Genomic DNA, 19,656 nt, shown 5'->3' on the forward strand with positions numbered 1-19,656 from the left:
TTTACAGTAGCCAATTAACCTGCCAACCCACACGTCCTTGGGACGTGGGAGGAAACTGGATCGCGCAAAGGAAGCCCATGCAGTCACAGGGAGAATGTGCAAATTCCACGCAGACAGTTGCAGAGGGCACGATTAAACCCTGGTCACTGGTGTGGAGGCAGCAGCCCTATTAGTTGTGCCACTGGAATCCGGAACAACAAAACATGGCGGCCATTCAAACCACTGGGCTAACTTGACAACCTAATTGTGCTCCTAGTGCCCTCCAGGGAAGGAAATCTACCATCCAGCCCAATCTGACCAGATGCACCAAAGTGGGTTGACTGTTTACGGCTCAGCTCAGGGACAACCAAGATAGAGATCAAACAGAGACACAAGAAGCTGCAGAAGCTGGAATCTGGGGCAACACACAAAATGCTGGAGGAACTCAGCGGGACAGGCAGCATGATGGCGTGGGCATTAAATGCCAGGGTTAAGAGCGATGTCCGCACCTCAGGGACAAATAAGTAGTCAAATAATATCTTACCATGTTATTCCAGAGAGCTCTTGCCATCTGTGTGTGGAACTTCTGACTTAAATGGAAACAGTCTGGGGCAAAAAACGAGGTGTCCAGATGTCCATTCTAAATAGAAAAAGGAAAGGTACATAGGATAGAATAGGCCACTCAGTTACACTACAGGTTGAGAAATCTAAATAATCAAACTAAAGATATAAACTCATTTGCATTGAATAAATAAAAAACAACATTATAGAGTCATACAGCACAGAAACTGGACCCTCAGCCCATCAAGTCTGTGCTGACCACGAATCCCACGTTACTCTCCCCACATTCCCATCAACATCCCCCAGATACTACCACTCGCACACTAGGGTTTTTTTTAACAGCGGCCAATTAACCTACCAACCCCCACGACTGTGGGATGTGGGAGCACCCAGGGGAAACCCATACGGTTATGGAGAGAATGTGCAAAGCTGTACATAGCACCAAAGAACAGTACGACACAGGAACAGGCCCTTCGGACCACATTGTGTGCGCTGAACATGGTGCCGAATTAAACTAGATCTCTTCTGCCTGCACATGATCCATATCCCTCCATTCCCTGCAGATTGATGCATCTATCTAAAAGCCTCTTGAATGCCACTGTTACATCTGCTTTGTCCACTACTGCTGGCAGCCTGTTCCAGGCACCCACCAGAAGCCAGGATTGAACCGGGGTCACTGGATTTGTGAGGTCGCAGCTCAGCCAGCCACCTAACAAATGGAGGGGAGTGATTACAGCAACTCTGCACTGAGTTTCTTCTAAGACTAATATCACGTCATGGCAGGAGTCGAGGAATTTATATTCAGTGCGTTAAATCCTCTGGTGTGCGAGTGTGAGCCAAGCTGTGGTAAACCTCCATCAATTCCGCGCCGCCCTTCAGAGACAGAGCTCTGCAGCCCCACACCCAGCATCCAGTCCAAGGACCTGCAGCCGGCTCTGGGATGTCATCGGGGAACGTCCGGCTGACCCAATGCGGTGGCATCAAACCACTGCCTTCGCCACACCACTGCTGCTGTTCAGGGAGGGGTGAGGCACCTCAGCACCGCCCTCCTGAGGGCAAACACAGATGTGCAATACATGCTGACCTTCCCGGTGAGGTCCACCTCCTGCAATAATAATGGAAGTAAACAACTGGGAGGAAGAACAGAGGAGAGGGGGATCTTTAAAATTTCACTATAAAAAGCCATCTTCACTTACCTCTAAAATTGGGATCTGCACATGGCGGAAAAAAGGCTGCAAGACGACCGTGAAATCTTCTCGGGAGTCATACCTGCCGGATTCAACAAGCATCTGAGTGCTGCGCTGGAGGGGGTGAAGCAGGAAGAGAAGTGGGTGAGTGTCAGTCTCACAGTGAGGAACCCAATGCCCTATTGTCCGGCTTGCAGGTCATTCCCTAGGGTACTGCACCGTCAGTGCTGTGTCCCTTCACGATGTCGGTCGAGGGATCCTTTGGGATGCTTCGTCTTGGCACCATGTCAAACCTCAGCTGTGGGGCCTGTAGCCCGATACAAGGACATCAGGTGCGCTGCACCTACTCACCAAGGCTACTCTAGCAGCACCTCCTGAAATCCCACCTTCTGTCATCAAGGAGGACTAGTGCAGGGGAACACCACCACTTGCAGATTCCCCTCCAAGTCACCCTCCATCCTGTTTTGGAAATGTCTCACTCTTAGAATACGGAACATTACAGCACAGTACAGGCCCTTTGGTTCACTATGTTGTGCCGACATTTTATCCTGCTCTAATATCTATCTAACCCTTCCCTCCCACATAGACCCTCCCATTTCTCTATCATTCATGTATCTATCTGAGAGCGTCTTAAATGTCCCTAATGTATCTGCCCCCACAACCACTGCCGGCAGTGCGTTCCATGCACCCACCACCCTCTGCGTAAAAAATTTACCTCTGACATCCCCCTTATACCTCCCTCCAATCACCTTAAAATTATGTCCCCTTGTGTTAGCCATTGTCGCCCTGGGAAAAAGTCTCTGACTGTCCACTCGATCTATGCCTCTTATCATCTTGTACACCTCTATCAAGTCACCTCTCATCCTCCTTCTCTCCAAAGAGAAAAGCCCCAGCTCCCTCAACCTATCCTCATAAGACATGCTCTCCAATCCAGGCAACATCCTGGTAAATCTCCTCTGCACCCTCTTTAAAGCTTTCACAGCCTACCTATAATTAGGTGACCAGAACTGAACACAATACTCCAAGTGTGGTCTAATCAGAGTTCTATAGAGCTGCAACATTACCTTGCGGGTCTTAAAATCAATACCCCGACTAATGAAAGCCAACACACCATACATCTTCTTAACAACCCTATCGACCTGTGCGGCAACCTTGAGGGATCTATGAACGTGGACCCCAAGATCCCTCTGTTCCTCCACACTGCTAAGAGTCCTGCCATTAACCTTGTATTCTGCCTTCAAATTTGATCTCCTGAAGCGTATAACTTCACACTTATCCGGGTTGAACTCCATCTTCTTTCATTGTTGCTGGGTCTAAATCCTAGGACTCCCAACTCAACCGTGCTGTGGGAGGACCTTCAGCAGAAGGACTTCAGTAGTTTAAGGGGGTAGCTCACTGCCATTTTCTCATGGGTAGCTGGGGCTGCTCAATAAATGGTGGCCTTGCCAGCAAAGCCCACATCCAGAAAATGAATTAAAAAAAAATTTATGCATGAGAAGCAGATGTAAACTATTCAATGTCTCCTGTCTGCTACCCCAAGGCTGATATTTTATGTCAGCTCCACTTTCTTACACAACCACATACCTTGAATCTCTTCAGAATTAAAAATCTATTGACCTCTGTTTTGACTATACTCAGTGACTGACCTTCCACAGCCTTCTTGGGAAGAGAATTCCAAAGTTTCTGGGTGAAGAAATCTCTCCTGATCTTTGCCCTGAATGGCTGACCCCATATTTTGAGACAGTGACTTCTAGAAGTCAAAGCCAGGGGAAATACCAAATTTGTATCTACCTAGCCAAGACTTAAGAATTTTGTACATATCTGAAGAGCAGGGCAGCTCATAAAGAAACCTTCAGATTTCCGTGTTTAATAATTGATAGCTTTTTTATATATTCCATTTCAGGATATGGGCATTACCAGTAAGGCCAGTATTTATTGGCATCCCTAATTGCCCCTGAGAAGGTGGTGGTGAACTATCTTCTTGAACTGCTAGAGTCATTCCGTTGCAGGTGCACTCAAAAGTGCTGTTGAGTAGGGAGCTCCAGGATTTAGATCCAACAAAAGTGAAAATCTGACTTACTGGTTAATAACATTGAGTATTCTCTGGTACTATCACATTCTGTGCTGTGTTGACCCAAACCGAGCCTAGTGCTCTAACTGTTGCGTTAGTGATTTGTACAGTTCAGGTAAGCCCTCCCTACTCCTGTAGGGTCAGAATCATAGAGCATGGAAACGGGCCTAACTCGTCCATGCCCACTCTGTTGCCCAGCGAGCTAGCCCCATCTGCCCGCGTTTGGCCCATAGCCCTCTAAACCTCTCCTATCCATGTACTTATCTAAATGGCTTTTAAATATTGCTAATGTGCCCGCCTTGACCACTATTTCTGGCAGCTCGTTCCAAATACGCACCACCCTCAGCATGAAGCTGCCGCCCCTGATGTCCCTTTTAAATCTCTCACCTCTGATCTTAAACCAATGCCCTCTTGTTTTTAGCACCCGCTCCCTGTCTATGCCCCTCATGATCTTATACACCTCTATCGTCAACCATCAGTCTCCTATTATATCATAGGTTAGGTAAGTATCCCAGTTGCCTTTTTAAACACTTAATCTGCTAGCTTCAGAGATCTGTGGACATGCACACCAAAGTCTCTGTTCCTCTACACTCTCTAGCATCCTGCCATTTATTGTCTAGTCCGTTGCCTATTCTGCATTCTGTTGTTGTTTTCCCTTTTGTACTACCTCGATGTACTTATGTATGGATGAAGAGTCTCGGCCCGAAACGTTGACTGTTTATTTCCCTCCATGGATGCTGCCTGACCTGCTGAGTTCCTACAGCATTTTTTGTGTATTGCTCCAGATATATCCAGCATCTGCAGAATCTCTTGTATTTATGTATGGAATGATCTGTCTTGGACGGCATGCAGACAAAAGCTTTTCATTGTATCTCGGTAAACGTGAAAATAATAAGCCAAATACCAATTTCCTTGGTTTCCTTCCCCAAATATTTCATCTCACACTTACTGAATATGATGAAAGAAACTGGCAAGAGGGAACGTAAAGAAGGTGCTTCCAAAACCAGTGGCCGAGATACTTGCCGGTGGAGAGTTTTGAACACTGAGAGTGGTCTTAATGTGGAACTCACCACCACAGAGAGTGGTTGAGTCAAATGTCACTGATGTATTTAACTGGACAGGCGGATGAAGGAGAAAGAATTTGGTGAGATGCTGTGGGGGTTGAGCATTATTGTCAGCCTGCTGAATGGCCTGATTCAATGATGTAAGTCGAGGGAGGCAAGATCCAATAATTGGGAGCTCTCAGTACGACATCTCAAAAGATCTCAGTCATATCTTCAGGAGGAGCCAATATTTTGTTTCATGAGGGGGCAGGTTTTGATATTAGGAAGCCTTGAGGAGGTACGGTCAAGCACTGGTAGTATCTCAGCTGAGCGACTTCAAGACTCAGCTCAGAATTTCACTGCTGATCTCCCCCAAAAGTTTGAATAATCCAGTAGGAGTGCTGATTCACCCAAAGTTAAAGCACTGAAGGTACCTGATAGGCCCTGTTTGCTTCAGACATCATCTCCAACTCTGGAGAGTTTTCACTAGGCTTCACGACACAGTAGCACAACATCCTGCAAATATACAGCAGACAATTTATTCATCACAGAACTTGGGTTTCCTTACGCCATATATTCCTTCAGTTTTAGCGCCGATAGCCAGTAGCACTAGTCAAGTACAAAGGTCTTTCTGGTCTGGGGCGTGCCTTTATTCTGCTCAATAACCATTCACATGACAGCATCATCCAAGTATCATAACAGAGAATCCTTACAATTAATATTGACCACTAAAACAGACACATGACATAAAGTGAGTGACTTCACCATGCAACAGTAGATTAATGGTCATGTAGGTGGACCAGTGCTTGAAAATATGAGTTCAAATTCCCAGCAGTTGTTGAATTCATCAGCGCATGATCTAACCCTCTCCACAGATGCTCAGTTACTCTGAGTATTTTCTGTTTCCATTTCATGTTTCCAGCATCTAAATTAAAGTTCAGTAAAAAGACAATTCTAGAGTAAAAATGGCATTGGGTTGACCTCAAAACTATCAGATTGTTGTAGAAATTCTTCTGGTTTGCCAATGCTCTTCTGGTACGGAATGTGCTGTCCTTATCTGGTCTGGCTAATATCAGACCACCAGTTAACTCTTACCTGCCCCTTGAAATACGTAGCTATTCAAATCAGTATCAATTAAAAATCAGCAATAAACCCTAGAGTGATTCCATGAATGAATGTTAAAACAAAAAAACCCTCTTTTGACATTCTCGTGCACAAAATTAGCTCCCAAAGATGGGACAAAGTGGCAAGACAAGGGAAATATATGCTCGGTGCAATTACTGTACCTCATAAGTGTTCTGGGGCAGCTCAGCTTCTTATCCTGATAAAGGCTTCGCAATGGAATGAGTTGCAAAACCTCGATTAAGTTGACAAATGCCCTGGGAACCTAAAGAAGTCCAGTTAAACGTCAAAGTTAAAAGTGTTGCAAGAACAGATTGTAGTCGAACTTGCAGCAAGAAAGCATTTAAATTGTGCAACAGTAGATGCTGCTCTAATTAACTGAAATAAGTGCATCAGAGAGCAATGATGACGTTTTATATCACTATTCTTCTGTGGTGACAGGTTGATCACAATGCTTGGAACAACATACAGATATTTTTCCCTGCCACCAAGTGGATTTGATTTTACATCTGATAAGGGGTAAATGCATCTGAAGACCTTAAGTCTGGAGTTCCCATACTATCACTGGAAGAATTCCAGAGCTCAGGAGTTGGGCAAGTCCAAAATCATGAGGACAAAATTGTGAGCAATTTTGGGCCATATCTAAGGAAGGATGTGCTGGCCCTGGAGAGGGCCCAGAGGAGGTTCCCAAGAATGATTTTGGGAATGAAAGAGTTAATGTATGAGGAGTGCTTGATGTCTCTGGGCCTGTACTGGATGGAATTAAGAAGGATGAGGGGGGATCTCATTGAAACCTGCTGGATAATGAAAGGCCTGGATAGAGTGGACATGAAGAGGATGTTTCCATCAGTGGGAGGGTCTAGGATCTGAGGGCACAGCCTCAGAATAAAGGAACGTCCCTTTAGAACTGAGATGAGGAGGAATTTCTTCAGCCAGAGGATGGTGGATCTGTGGAATTCGTTGCCACGGGGGGTGGTGAAGGTCAAGTCATTGGGTGTATTTAAGGCAGAGATTGATGGGTTCTTGATTGGTAAGGGGGGGGGTGCGAGAATGGGGTTGAAAATATCAGCCATGAATGAACAGTGGAGCAGGACCCAGTGGGCTGGATGACCTAATTTTGCTCCTATACCTTATATACCTTATATAATTTTTCTCCTATAAGTGATCTTGGGGCAGTATCATTTCAGCTGTTGAAATGGTAAGACTATACCTGCAGGAATGCTGGCTGACCAGAAAAACAGTGGCACTTTCATAGAGTCACAAAAACAGGCCTTTAGACCACTGAGTCTGCACCAACCATCAAGCGCACAAGGCTCTCTCACTGGGCCAAACAGAAATTTGCTTCCCTTCCCCACAGACCTATATCAGGCAATCAGAGATCTTGGGGCCTGATTACTGTAGTGCCTGTGGGTCTCTTTGTATTGTTGCAAGGTTTAGACAGAAGTAGAGCAAAAAAAGGAGCAGCCTTTATTGATGGCAGTGACTCTCAACCAAACATTAGTGTCAATACAACGGCATATCAAGTTCATATCACACAGTGCACTCAGTTGTTAAAGGTATCCTTGCACACATATGTACACTACAATTACCTCTCCTCATTCCGAGGACTTGGGCTTCTTTGAGGGCCAGGATGAAGCCAAGTCCTCTCTTGCTGGGCATGGTTACTTGGGCCCAGTAAGGCTGAGCTGGCTAGAGTTCCAAGGGTGGGCTTAGACACACATCAGAGGTGGCTGTAGATATGGGCAGGACTAATCTGCCCCTCCCTAAATGGAATTTAGACCAGATTTTTACAGGGGCAGCAGTGTGACAGATTCCCCCTTAAGGTGCAGCCTCCACAAGTGTGCCGTCTATTGCTGCTAAGTAAACCAACTACTTGATGTTGGTAGTTGCTACTTGCTTCGGAGACCAGGTAACGTGTTCACCACTGGTACTATTGTTTGTACCCTGCTTGCAGTTCAGTTGAAGACTGGCTTCCACAAAATAAAGGCTTCCTTGTTGCTCTGTATCGAAGTGACTAAAAGTGACGTTCAACTGCAGAGACCAAATATGTACGCTTAACCTAGGGTTCTCGACCTGATCGTCTTCAGCGTGTTGAGGCCGTATTAATGAGGCCAACGCATGACTCTGTTCTTTGCACTCTCAAAACCAAAGTCATTGACTGCCTTCAACATTGATCAGGCAGTTCCACAATCCAATACGATGACTTCCTGGAAAATGTTATTTTTTTAGCCACAGCACAGATTTACTCAAAAAAAAACTAGAGGGCATGGGTTTAAGGTGAGGGGGAAAGATTTAAAAGGAACCTGAAGGGCAACTTCTTCACACAGATGGAACGAGCTGCCAGAGGAAGTGGTTGAGGCGGGTACTATTATAATATTTAAAAGGTATTTGGACAGGTACGTGGATAGGAAAGGTTTAGAGGGATATGGGCCAAGTGCAGGCAAATGGGATTAGCTTAGGTGGGCAAGTTGGTTAGCATGGATGAGTTGGGTGGAAGGGCCTGTTTCTGTGCTGTATGACTCTATAAGACATCGGCATCAAAAATAAAGTCAATTCACTGTGCATACACACTGGAAGGTTGGCCAGCTCACAGTGCGTTGGGGTGAGATGCAGGGGTTATTGTGAACTTACCTCATTGTGGAGGATATCCAGTGCTTCCTCAATCCGCTTAGCAAAGTTTATACCAGAAAAATGGGCCTAGGAAGAGGAAATGGTAATCAGCTTAAGGTCAGCAACCTATGAATACAAAGAGCCAAGGGACTACAGGGAAAGGTAGCCATAAAGTTCAGATTCACCCAATGTGGCTAATGTAGCTGCCTATTCACACAGGTCTGAGCTATGTACACTGAAGGCTTTGTTTAAATCCTTGTGGTATCCCGTTCGGCAATGTTGGTTGAGTGATAACTGTCAGCCAGGACACAAGGCATGACTCTTCCTGTTCTTTCCATGGATCTTTTTTTGCTCATCTGAAAGAACAAATGTTTCCATTTAACACCCTTTCCAAAGGGCAGCCACTCTGACTGGTTGGTATCCTGACTGATTGTATCATGGTCTGGTACGACAATTCAAACATGCAGGAATGTAAGAAGCTGCAGAGAGTAGTGGACTCTGCCCAATACACCACGGGCACATCCCTCCCCACCATCGGTAGTATCTACAGGAGGCGCTGCCTCAAGAAGGCAACATCCATCTTCAAAGATCCCCACCATCTGGGCCATGCCATCTTCTCACGGCTACCATCGGGCAGGAGGTACAGAAGCCTGAAGTCCCTCACCACCAGGTTCAGGAACAGCTACTTCTCTTCAACCATTTGGTTCTTGAACCAACCGGCACAACCCTAATCACTACCTCAGTATAGCGACACTATGACCACTTTGCAACACAATGGACTTTGGTTCTAATTGTATTGTTTCTTATATAGTGTTTGTATAATTTATATTTTTCTCGTGAATGTTGCGTATCTGATGCTATGTGCCTGTGATGCTGCTGCAAGTAAGTTTTTCATTGCACCTGTGCACACATGTACTTGTGCATGTGACAATAAACTCGACTATGACCTGTGACATTCCTGAACCCGCACAGAGAGAAAGGCTCGGTTACCGAATCAGTGCAGTAATTGCACAAGTCGTTGCCCCCGATAAACAGGTTGATGATCTTCCAGTCGTTCTGAAAATCAATTTTCTGGAAAAGAAAGCAAGGAAGACTTTTCAGCCAGTCCCATCAGAAGATCTAATGGGTCCTCAGTGAATTTCCCCTCACTCTGCAGCAAAGCAGAACCTCCAACCACCCCCCGCTAATTAAATAAATTCTGGAATTAAAGCCTGCCTCTGGAATGACAATCACGAAACTACCGACCAATCTGGTTCACTAATACTCTCCAGGGAAGGAAATCTGCCCTCTTTCCCCACTCTGGCCTGTCTGATCCAGACCCATCCCATGTCGATGACTCTTAACTGCCCTCTGATATGGTCCATCATGTCATTTAGTTCAAGGGCAATGGGGGACAGGCAATAAATGCTGGCCTTCCCAATGAAGCCCACACCCCATGAGTGAAACAGCTGTGGCGGGCCAGCGTTATCAGTGAAAACTTGATGAAATGTGAGCGAGTGCCGAAGTGCACCCTTCACCTCCTGGGAGTTGAATAGACAGGGAATTTCTAGTCTAGAATGCTCCAAAAGGATCCCTCAAAGATTCAGTGGACATGTAGTATGTAATGGTCGAAGGTTGTTTCTTGGACTTGAGGCCTGTGACCAGTGCTGTGCCACAGGGGTTGGTGCTGGGACCTTTGTTGTTCATATAAACGATTTGGATTTACATGTACAAGGCATGATTAGTAAGTTTGCAGTGGATAATGAAATAGGTGGTATTGTGGACAGTGAAGAGATTACAGGGGGATCTTGATCAGCTGGGTAAGTGGGCCGAGGAATGGCAAAAGGCTTTCAATTCAGATAAGTGCAAAATGTCGTATACTGGGAAGTCAAACCAGGGTAGGACTTATACAGTGAATGGGCAGACCTTGGGGAATGCTGTGGAACAGAGGGACCTAGGAGTACAAGCACATAAATGAAAAACACAATGATGCTGGAGGAACTCAGCAGGCCAGGCAGCATCCGTGGAGAAAAGCAGGCGGTCAATGTTTCGGGTCAGGATCCTTCCTCAGGACTGGTGGTCAACGTTTCAGGTCAGGACCCTTTTCCCTCCTATACATTGGGCTTCCCCTTTTCCCATCTTCAGCCCTGAAGAAGGGTCCTGACCTGAAATGTTGACCGCCTGCTTTTCTCCACGGATGCTGCCTGGCCTGCTGAGTTCCTCCAGCGTCATAGTGTTTTTCAATTAGATTCCAGCATCTGCAGTCCTTTGTTTCTCTAGTACAAGTACGTAGTTCGCTAAAACTGGCGTCACAGGTAGACAGGGTGGTGAAGGCTTTTGGCACGCTGGCCTTCAACAGTCAGGACATTCACTTTGGGAGTTGGGACATTATGTTGCAGTTGTACAAGACGTTAGTGAGACCACACTTGGAGTACTGTGTACAGTTTTGGTCGCCCTGTTATAGGAAGGACATCGTTAAACCAGAGGGGAGAAGATTTACCAGGATGCTGCCAGGACTCGAGGGCCTGAGTTATAAGGAGAAGTTGGGCGGGGTGGGACTTTATTCCTTGGAGATGGAGGGGTGACCTTATAGAGATGTACAAAATTATGAGGGGCAGAGATAGGGTGAATGCACATAGTCATTTTCCAAGGGAAGGGGAACTAAAAACTAGAGGGCATGAGTTTAAGGTGAGGGGTGAAAGACTTAAAAGGGACCTGAGGGGCAACTTCTTCAAGCAGAGGGTGGTGCGTGCATGGAACGAGCTGCCAGAGGAAGTGGTTGAGGCAGGTACAATGACAACATTTAAAAGACATTGGGATAAGTACAGTAAATACAGTAAATTGGGATAAGGGCAGGCACGGTAGTGTAGCAGTTAGCTTAACGCTATTACAGCGCCAGCGACCCGGGTTCAATTCTGGCCGCTGTCTGTAAGGAGTTTGTATGTTCTCCCCGTGTGTCTGCGTGGGTTTCCACTGGGAGCTCCGGTTTCCTCCCACATTCCAAAGACGTACGGGTTAGGAAGTTGTGGGCGTGCTATGTTGGTGCCGGAAGCGTGGCGACACTTGCGGGCTGCCCCCAGAACGATCTACGCAAAGATACATTTCACTGTGTGTTTCGATGTACATGTGACTAATAAAGAAATCTTATCTTACATGGATAGGAGGGGTTTGGAGGGATATGGGCCAAATGTGGGCAAATGGGACCATCTTGGTGGGCACCGTGGTCAGCATAGATGAGTTGGGCCGAAGGGCCTGTTTCTGTGCTGTATTGCTCTATGACTCTAATCTCGGATGAGGTTGTGGTTCAGTTACTGATGTCCAGTGGGTCAGACAAATTCACCCAATTACACATGAAACAGGGCCAGGGTGGCCCACACAGACCTTTGAGACTGACCACCTTCCCATAAGATCAAGGTAATCTGATCTCGGAGACACAAGGGACTGCAGATGCTGGAATCAGGAGTTGAAAATCAGCTGCTGGAGGAACACAGCGGGTCAGGCAGCTTCAGTGGAGGGAAGTGGACAGTCGACGTTTCGTGTCAAGACCCTTCATCTGGACTGAAAGATGGAGGGGAGATGGCCAGTATAGAGAGGTGAGGAGGAGGGGTGGAGCAAGGACCAGCAAGCGATAGGTGGACCAGGTGAGGAGTGGGGATAGGCAGATAGAGGAGGGAAGGCCGGGAGGTGATCGGTGGAGGCAGCAGGGGGCTGCAGATGATGCAATCTGACAGGAGAGGAAGGTGCAGCCTAGAACCAAATAAGAGAGGTGGGGAGGGCAGATGGGAACAGTGGAGTGAGGGGATCCAGTGGGAGGAGTGTGTGGGTGGTGGACAGATGGAGTGGGTGGAGAGGAGAGGATAGAGACATGATGCTGGGGGGCAGGGGTGAGAGGAGGAAGAACTGGGTAGATCAGGAGGAGAGAGAAAAGGGACCGAGCGGGGAGCAGGTTACCTGAAATCTGATCTTGGACTCAGCTCTACTTTCCTGCCTGTTCCCCATAACCTTTCACTCCCTTACAGTCAAAAAAAAATTTGGCCTTGAATACTCAATGATTTATCATTCAGCTTCTGTGGGATGTTGCAACATGTTACAGGTAATCATAGAACATAGAACACAACAGCACAGTACAGGCCCTTCAGCCCACAATGTTGTGCCGACATTTTATCCTGCTCTAAGATCTATCTAACCCTTCCCTCCCACATAGCTCCCCATTTCTCTATCATTCATGTGTCTATCTAAGAGTTTCTTAAATGTCCCTAATGTATCTGTCCCCACAACCTCTGCCGGCAGTGCGTTCCACGCACCCACCACTCTCTGTGTAAAAAAAACTTACCCCTGACATCCCCCTTATACCTTCCTCCAATCACCTTAAAATTGTGCCCCCTCGTGTTAGCCATTGTCGCCCTGGGAAAAAGTCCCTGACTGTCCACTTGATCTATGCCTCTTATCATCTTGTACACCTCGATCAAGTAACCTCTCATCCTCCTTCTCTCCAAAGAGAAAAGCCCCAGCTCACTCAACCTATCCTCATAAGACATGCTCTCCAATCCAGGCAGCATCCTGGTAAGTCTCCTCTGCACCCTCTCTAAAGCGTCCACGTCCTTCCTATAAATGAGGCGACCAGAACTGTACACAATACTCCAAGTGGAACACAATACCACAATAATCCAGAGTTATTTCATGATACTGAGCTCATCTGTGCCATATCACTTGTGCTAATTATCACGGGTACTTTTTGGTCCCATTTGGATTTATCTGCTATAGAAGGACTTGCTTTTATATAGAGCCTCTCACAATCTCAAAGACATTCTAAAGCGCAATTCAGCCAATGAAGTGGGCCTTTTAAAGCAAGGTTACTCAGGTAATGTAGGAAATGTGGTTCCCAAAATGTGAACAGCAAGCTCCCACAGGAATGATCAGCTAGACTCTTGAAAGGACCTCTTGTATGGGTAAAGACAAACTTTTGATCTCTCAATCTACCTCTTCATGGCCCATGCATGGATAGATGCAAACAAAAGCTTTTTATGGTATCTTGGTACATGTGACAACAATAAACCAATTACCAATTAATCAACCTTGATTAAGGGATAAATATCATTCAGGATTTCAGGGATATCTCTCTAATCCACTTTAAATGGGGACAGGTGGGAGTGTGCAGTTGAAGTTGCATTGAGGTTGGGCATGATCTTATTCTGTAGCAGAGGAGGCTTGAGGGGGTCGAATGGCCTATTCCTGCTCCTAATTCCAATGTAAAAGAAGGCTGTTGATTTGAAAAGTTAACTCTGCCTCTCTCTTCACAGCTCCTCCCTGCCCTGCTGAGGATTTCCAGCACTTTCCTTTTTTTTAAATAGCCCTCCAATCTTTTCAACATGGAATATTTCACATCTTGGAGATGATATAGGCCTCTGCCTCCACACCTCATCTGAAAGACAGCCCCGCCTCTGTTCTGCACTGAAGCATAGGATCAGGTTTTTGTACTCAAGCCAATGGAGTGGGATTCTTGCTCAAAGACTAGAGTGTTAACCACTCAACTGTAGCAGAAATGAGTAAATGGAAGGCCCCATACACCAAGTAGATCCCAGATTCAAAAAAGAAAAGATTTCTCATTAAGTGAATCTTACCGTGTTATTTTTCATGATGTCCAGCAATTTTCGCACTTGACCTGGAAGATCTCTAGATGTTGGGGGAGAAAATGCACCTTGATAAATAATAATATTCCTCTGAACGTGGAGATGAGAGTGGCAGGGTGGCAGGCTTTAAGGCTGATGGCTTCTGACCTTCTCCAAGAAGGTCTTGTTTTAAAGATTAGAAGACTGCATGTCTTCTGTCCTCCGTGAATTCTATCCTCCATGAATTAAGGATAGAATAGAATATTCCGATAGAATAGGGATAGAATTCAGGAAGATATCATACGGAGAAACAATTCTGGCCACTGATTAATACCTCCTCAAATTCAAGGCAAAGTTAACAATCAGTAATATTTTTTATTGGACAGACTTTCCAATGATTGCGATCAGCAGAGCAGTATGGATGAGAAAGGCATACAATCCATCCTTGCTCAAGAATAGACTGCATTGGGTTTATAGCTTTTAGGTTGTTAAATTTTCCATCCACCAACAACCACTGTTTGTGGTGGATTTCAATGCACCCACCGACTCTAGCCCTCTGCACCCTCCCAGCATCTCCCTGTGTGTCACTACATGGCACATAATCTATTCCCTGCCAGTTGATTCTCCAGATAGTACCCCATCACTCTTAGCCAGGAATATATTACACCTAACATTGCTTAAGCCAGGAATTGGAAGAAGTGAGTATTGAGTGAGGAATGGGCAGAAAGGCTCCTAAGGAACCTCCCTCCACACACATTATGGCGAGGAGCCAGCATAACTCCAGTCTAAAACCTCATCCTTCTGATGTAATGGTCATGGGAAGAGAACGTACCCAGCCAAAGCTCCAGGGAAAGCCTGATTCAGGAATACGTTCGGCTTCTCAAGATTCCCTTTCCCAGTTGAAAATCCAGTCAAAGAAGGGTTAAATTCACGGAGGATATCTGAGGGATAGAATTCAGGAAGATATCATACGGAGAAACAATTCTGGCCGCTGCTTAATACCTCTTCAAGTTCAAGGCAAAGTTAACAATCAGTAATATTTTTTATTGGACAGAATTTCCAATGACTGCGATCAGCAGAGCAGTATGGATGAGAAAGGCATACAATCCATCCTTGCTCAAGAATAGATTCATAGCTCCCCTTCCCTCTACGTACTGTCCATCAGTTGCTTAATTAATTCTAAGAACATCACTTCCACCACCCTGCCAGACATCTAATCCTCAACTGAATTGGATTTTGAGCCAAAGGCACTTTCGCTGTTATAGTCTTGATGCACTTCAAGAATGATTTTGTACTGACTTTCCTTCACTTCACTTCTAACCCCAGAGTAAACCTCCCCTGCTCTCCCACTCCCCTTCTGAGATGTTTCTTGACACTTATCTTCTTGATGGAATCCATCCTGATCTCCCTTTCTGTGGCTTAGTATTAAACTTTGATGAATTAGTGCTTGGCAGTGCTCCTGTAGAGTACCTTGAGGCTCTTCCTGAACAAAAGGGCTGCTATATAAGGGCAAGTTGTTGCTGTTGGACTCTCCCGGCGGATAGGAAGCCCTGGTCAAAATCCTTATTGGGAGCTGCTATTACTGTTTTTATTTTAGATTTGCGGAATCTGCAGTTTTTTCCATTTTCAATAATTCCTAGCAGTTTGACTCCATCATGCAATGTGAAAATTCAAAGTGTTGACCTGCCCTTATAGGCAGAACTGCTAGATTATCACTAGTTGCTTTTCACTGGTTAGAAGTAAACTTTGACTCTTAAAACTGATGGGAACATTTAGAAACAAGAACACCGAAGGAAGTAGCATCATACTGATGTGCTTACTTGGTAGAGTTGTGGTGATTCGCAATGATCCGTCCCCTCCAATACTGTAAAGGAAAAATAAATCAGATGCTGGAAAAAAATACTTGCATAAAATACTTGCAGAAATAATTGCATCCCATCCAGACATCAGGGGCAGCTTCTTCACGCAAAGGGTGGTGCGTATTTGGAATGACCTGCCAGAAATAGTGATTGCGGCGGGCACATTAGCAACATTTAAAAGCCATATAGCTAAGTACATGGATAGGAGAGGTTTAGAGGGCTATGGGCCAAACACGGTCAGATGGGACTAGCTCACTGGACAACACAGTCGGCATGGATGAGTTGGGCCAAAGGCCCTGTTTCCATGCTGTAAAGCTCTATGACTCTATGACAATGTTGCCAGCGCTCGAAGGACTGAGGTATAGGGAGAAGCTGGGCAGACTAGGACTTTATTCCTTGTAGAGTAGGAGACAGAGGAGTGACCTTTATAAACCTCTATAATAAAATCATGAGGGGCACAGGTAGGGTGAATGCACTCAGTCTTTTTCCCAGAGCTGGGGAATCAAGAACCAGAGGGCATAGCTTTAAGGTGAGAGGGGAGGGAACCCGAGGAGCAAGTTTTTCCACACAGAAGGTGGTGTGTTTATGGAACGAGCTGCCAGAGGGAGTGGTTGAGGCAGGTACAATAATAACATTTAAAAGACATTTGGACAGGTGCATGAATGGGAACGGTTTAGAGGGATGTAGGCCAAATTTGGGCAAATGGGACTAGCTTGGATGGGAATCTTGGTTGGCATGGACCAATTGGGCCGAAGGGCCTGTTTCCGTGTTTACGGCTCTAATTTTATATTTTCTAAACATATCCCCATCCTACTCAATGCTTCCTTGTAGGAATCAGTCATTTGGTTGTGTCCCTCACTTTAACCAAGAGCAAAGCCTGTCAACTCATCGGCCGAAGATATTCTGTAATAGTCCAGTGAGGGAAACCCTTCACTGGCTCATCCCATCAATCCAACCTCTCGTTATTTGATTGGATTATTGACTGGAGGAAAGTCTACAAAGCAGATGCAACTCCAGACCAGTGAATCTAATATTGGGATTTACTTCCAAATTTTAGAGTTTGTATCTACAAGTTGGACCCATGAAAGGTTTGGGAATGCCTCGAACCCACACTAGTGTGTTCCTGAGTTTTTAACTAGCTGCACACTAGCAACACACAATCGCTGCAGGAGGCAGCACCAATGCAGTCGGATGCTGTGGGATGCAGCGCTTTGTACCTGAAGGACAGCCCCCTGTACTGCGTTAACACATCCAGAATGTCATTGGGTTTCGAGCCTATGCCGTTGCCTGCCTGCAAAACATAAGGAGCAGAATTGATTTCTCTTCCAAATACTACATAAATTCTTTTACAATGGCTTTCAAGGAAGAAGTTGGTGACGAGACAGCCTGGAGCAGTGAATGGGTGAATACAACCATTGACACCTTCTCTTCAGAACAAAGAAGCAAATTTTGTACAGTATTAATTTGCTTGGCCTTGGCCATTGGACCAATGTCTCCATATTAAAAGTGATTTATCACTTGATACTTTAGACACACCCAAGTAGCCTACCCTTCCATTCCCAGCTACATCACCAATGTAAACAGGTCAGGAAAAGTTCTGTACTCATATCTGGACCACTATCAGCTGTTTATAGGCAACATTATTGAGAGTAAATGAAACCAAGATGGGCAGCTGGAGATAAGACACAAATCTAATTCAATAGGGGAACAAGCTTGGGGTCTACTCCTGGTCCTATTAACCTAAGGGATTCAGTTTGATTGTGTGCTCCAGGTCCTGTGCATGTCATAGGGTTTGGTGTTAGGGATGATAGCTGAAACTTTGAAGAGAAATTCTTCAAAGGAGTACACTGTGACTGCCAACCAAGCAGTTCCAGAAAGGCATTTGGACAGGTAACTGGAACGAACAGGAGTAAAGGGATATGGGCCTAATGCAGGCAAATGGGCTTAGCAATAGACATGGTTGGCATGGGCCAAAGGGTCCATTTCTGTGCTGTACAAGTCTTTGATTTGAACGGCTGGCCTGCATACACTGGGGTAAATCAAGGGTGGAGCTGTAAACTATGATTTCTTTATTAATCACATGTACATTGAAACACACAGTGAAATGTATCTTTTGCATAGAGTGTTTTGGGGGCAGACAGCAAGTGCCACCATGCTTCCGGCGCCAACATAGCATGCCCACAACTTCCTAACCCGTATGTCTTTGGAATGTGGAAGGGAACCGGAGCACTCGGAGGAAACCCGCGCAGTCACGGGGAGAACGTACAAACTCCTTACAGACAGCAGCCAGAATTGAACTCGGGTCGCTGGCGCTGTAATAGCGTTACGCTACATGAGTCAGGCACCTAAGGGTAAAGTAGGGGGTGTAAATTATAGGATAAATTGGGGCAGAGCGGTGTATACATTAGAGGGAGAAAGTTTTTAAAAGTTATTTTGCAGGATGTGGGCATCACCAGAAAGAACAACATAGCTTATCTCTAAATGCCCCTGAGAAGGTCATAGTATCATACAGCACAGAAACAGGCCCTTCCATCTGCTACATTCATGCTGACCAGTGAGTAACAATTGACATGGCCTGAAGCCTTCCAGGCTTGGGCATTTCAATGAAGTAATGAGCTGCCTTTTTAAAATGCCACTTCCCTTCTGGTGAAGGTGCTCACACAGGTCTTGTTGGGGAGAGAATTCCAGGATTAGGGCCCAGTGACGAAAGAATGACGATACATTTCCAAGTCAGGATGGTGTGCAACTTGAAGGGGAACCTTCACGTGGCAGTGTTCCAATGTGCTTGCCACCCTTGCCCTTCTTGGTGGTGGAGCTCACAGGTTCAAGAGGCGCTGTATTAATGTGGCCCTCCTGGTTCAGTTTATGACCAGTAATGACTCCCAGAATATTGAAGGTGGGGGACTTGGTTATGACACCACCATTAAACATCAAAGGTAAGTGTTTAGACTCGCTCTTGTTGGAGCTGGTTATTTGGAATGTCTACACTGCAGGCATGGTGAGCTGGCAGTGGAGGGAAGGAATGCTTGGAGTTTGGTGGATGGGGTACCAATCAAGCAGGCTACTTTGTCCTGAATGGTGTTGAGCCTCCTGACAGTTGTTGGCACTACACCCATCCAGGCAAATGGAGAGCACTCCTTCACCCTCCTGATTTATGTCTTGTGGATGGTGAAGCAGCTTTGGGGTGTCAGGAAAGGAGTAAGTCAACATAGGACATCTTCTTCCGTAGCCACAGTATTTATGTGGCTCTTCCGGTTCAGTTTATGACCAGTAATGACTCCAGGGATATTGAAGGTGGGAGACCTTCATTGCCCCTTGTGTGTGTGGTAGAAACAAGGGAGTTGACGGGAATCTGGGGAAAATAGGTTACCAGGGAAAATTAGTGGAGGATTACCCTGTGAGCCGGCATGGATTTGATGGAGCAAATGGCCCCCTTCCATGCCAAAAGGAAATCCCATCTGACATTTTTATCTGGTTCTGGTCCATGATTTACCGGAATGAATTTGCTGCCATTGAATCTCAAAGGTAGGTGTTTAGACTCGCTCTTGTTGGAGCTGGTTATTGCTGGGGACTGTTGTGGAACATAAGTAACTTGGTAATTATCAGCCTGTGCTTGAATGTTGAGATAATCCTGAC

General features: G+C 45.8%; 1 protein-coding gene across 1 annotated transcript in view; it reads right to left on the minus strand.

Moving 5' to 3' along the window:
- The window catches only part of plb1 (phospholipase B1), a 141,697-nt gene that overhangs the window by 44,968 nt on the left and 77,073 nt on the right, over nt 1–19,656 (minus strand). Inside the window, exons 29-38 of the mRNA XM_052025451.1 lie at nt 17,238–17,311; nt 15,982–16,025; nt 14,994–15,102; nt 14,174–14,225; nt 9,564–9,644; nt 8,595–8,660; nt 6,128–6,228; nt 5,276–5,357; nt 1,737–1,841; nt 524–619 (exon numbers count right to left, since the gene is read on the minus strand). Of these exons, the coding sequence (XP_051881411.1) occupies nt 524–619; nt 1,737–1,841; nt 5,276–5,357; nt 6,128–6,228; nt 8,595–8,660; nt 9,564–9,644; nt 14,174–14,225; nt 14,994–15,102; nt 15,982–16,025; nt 17,238–17,311 (810 nt within the window). The remainder of the gene's footprint in view (nt 1–523; nt 620–1,736; nt 1,842–5,275; nt 5,358–6,127; nt 6,229–8,594; nt 8,661–9,563; nt 9,645–14,173; nt 14,226–14,993; nt 15,103–15,981; nt 16,026–17,237; nt 17,312–19,656) is intronic.

The sequence above is a fragment of the Pristis pectinata genome, chromosome 10, assembly GCF_009764475.1.
Source record: "Pristis pectinata isolate sPriPec2 chromosome 10, sPriPec2.1.pri, whole genome shotgun sequence".
NCBI lineage: Eukaryota > Metazoa > Chordata > Chondrichthyes > Rhinopristiformes > Pristidae > Pristis > Pristis pectinata.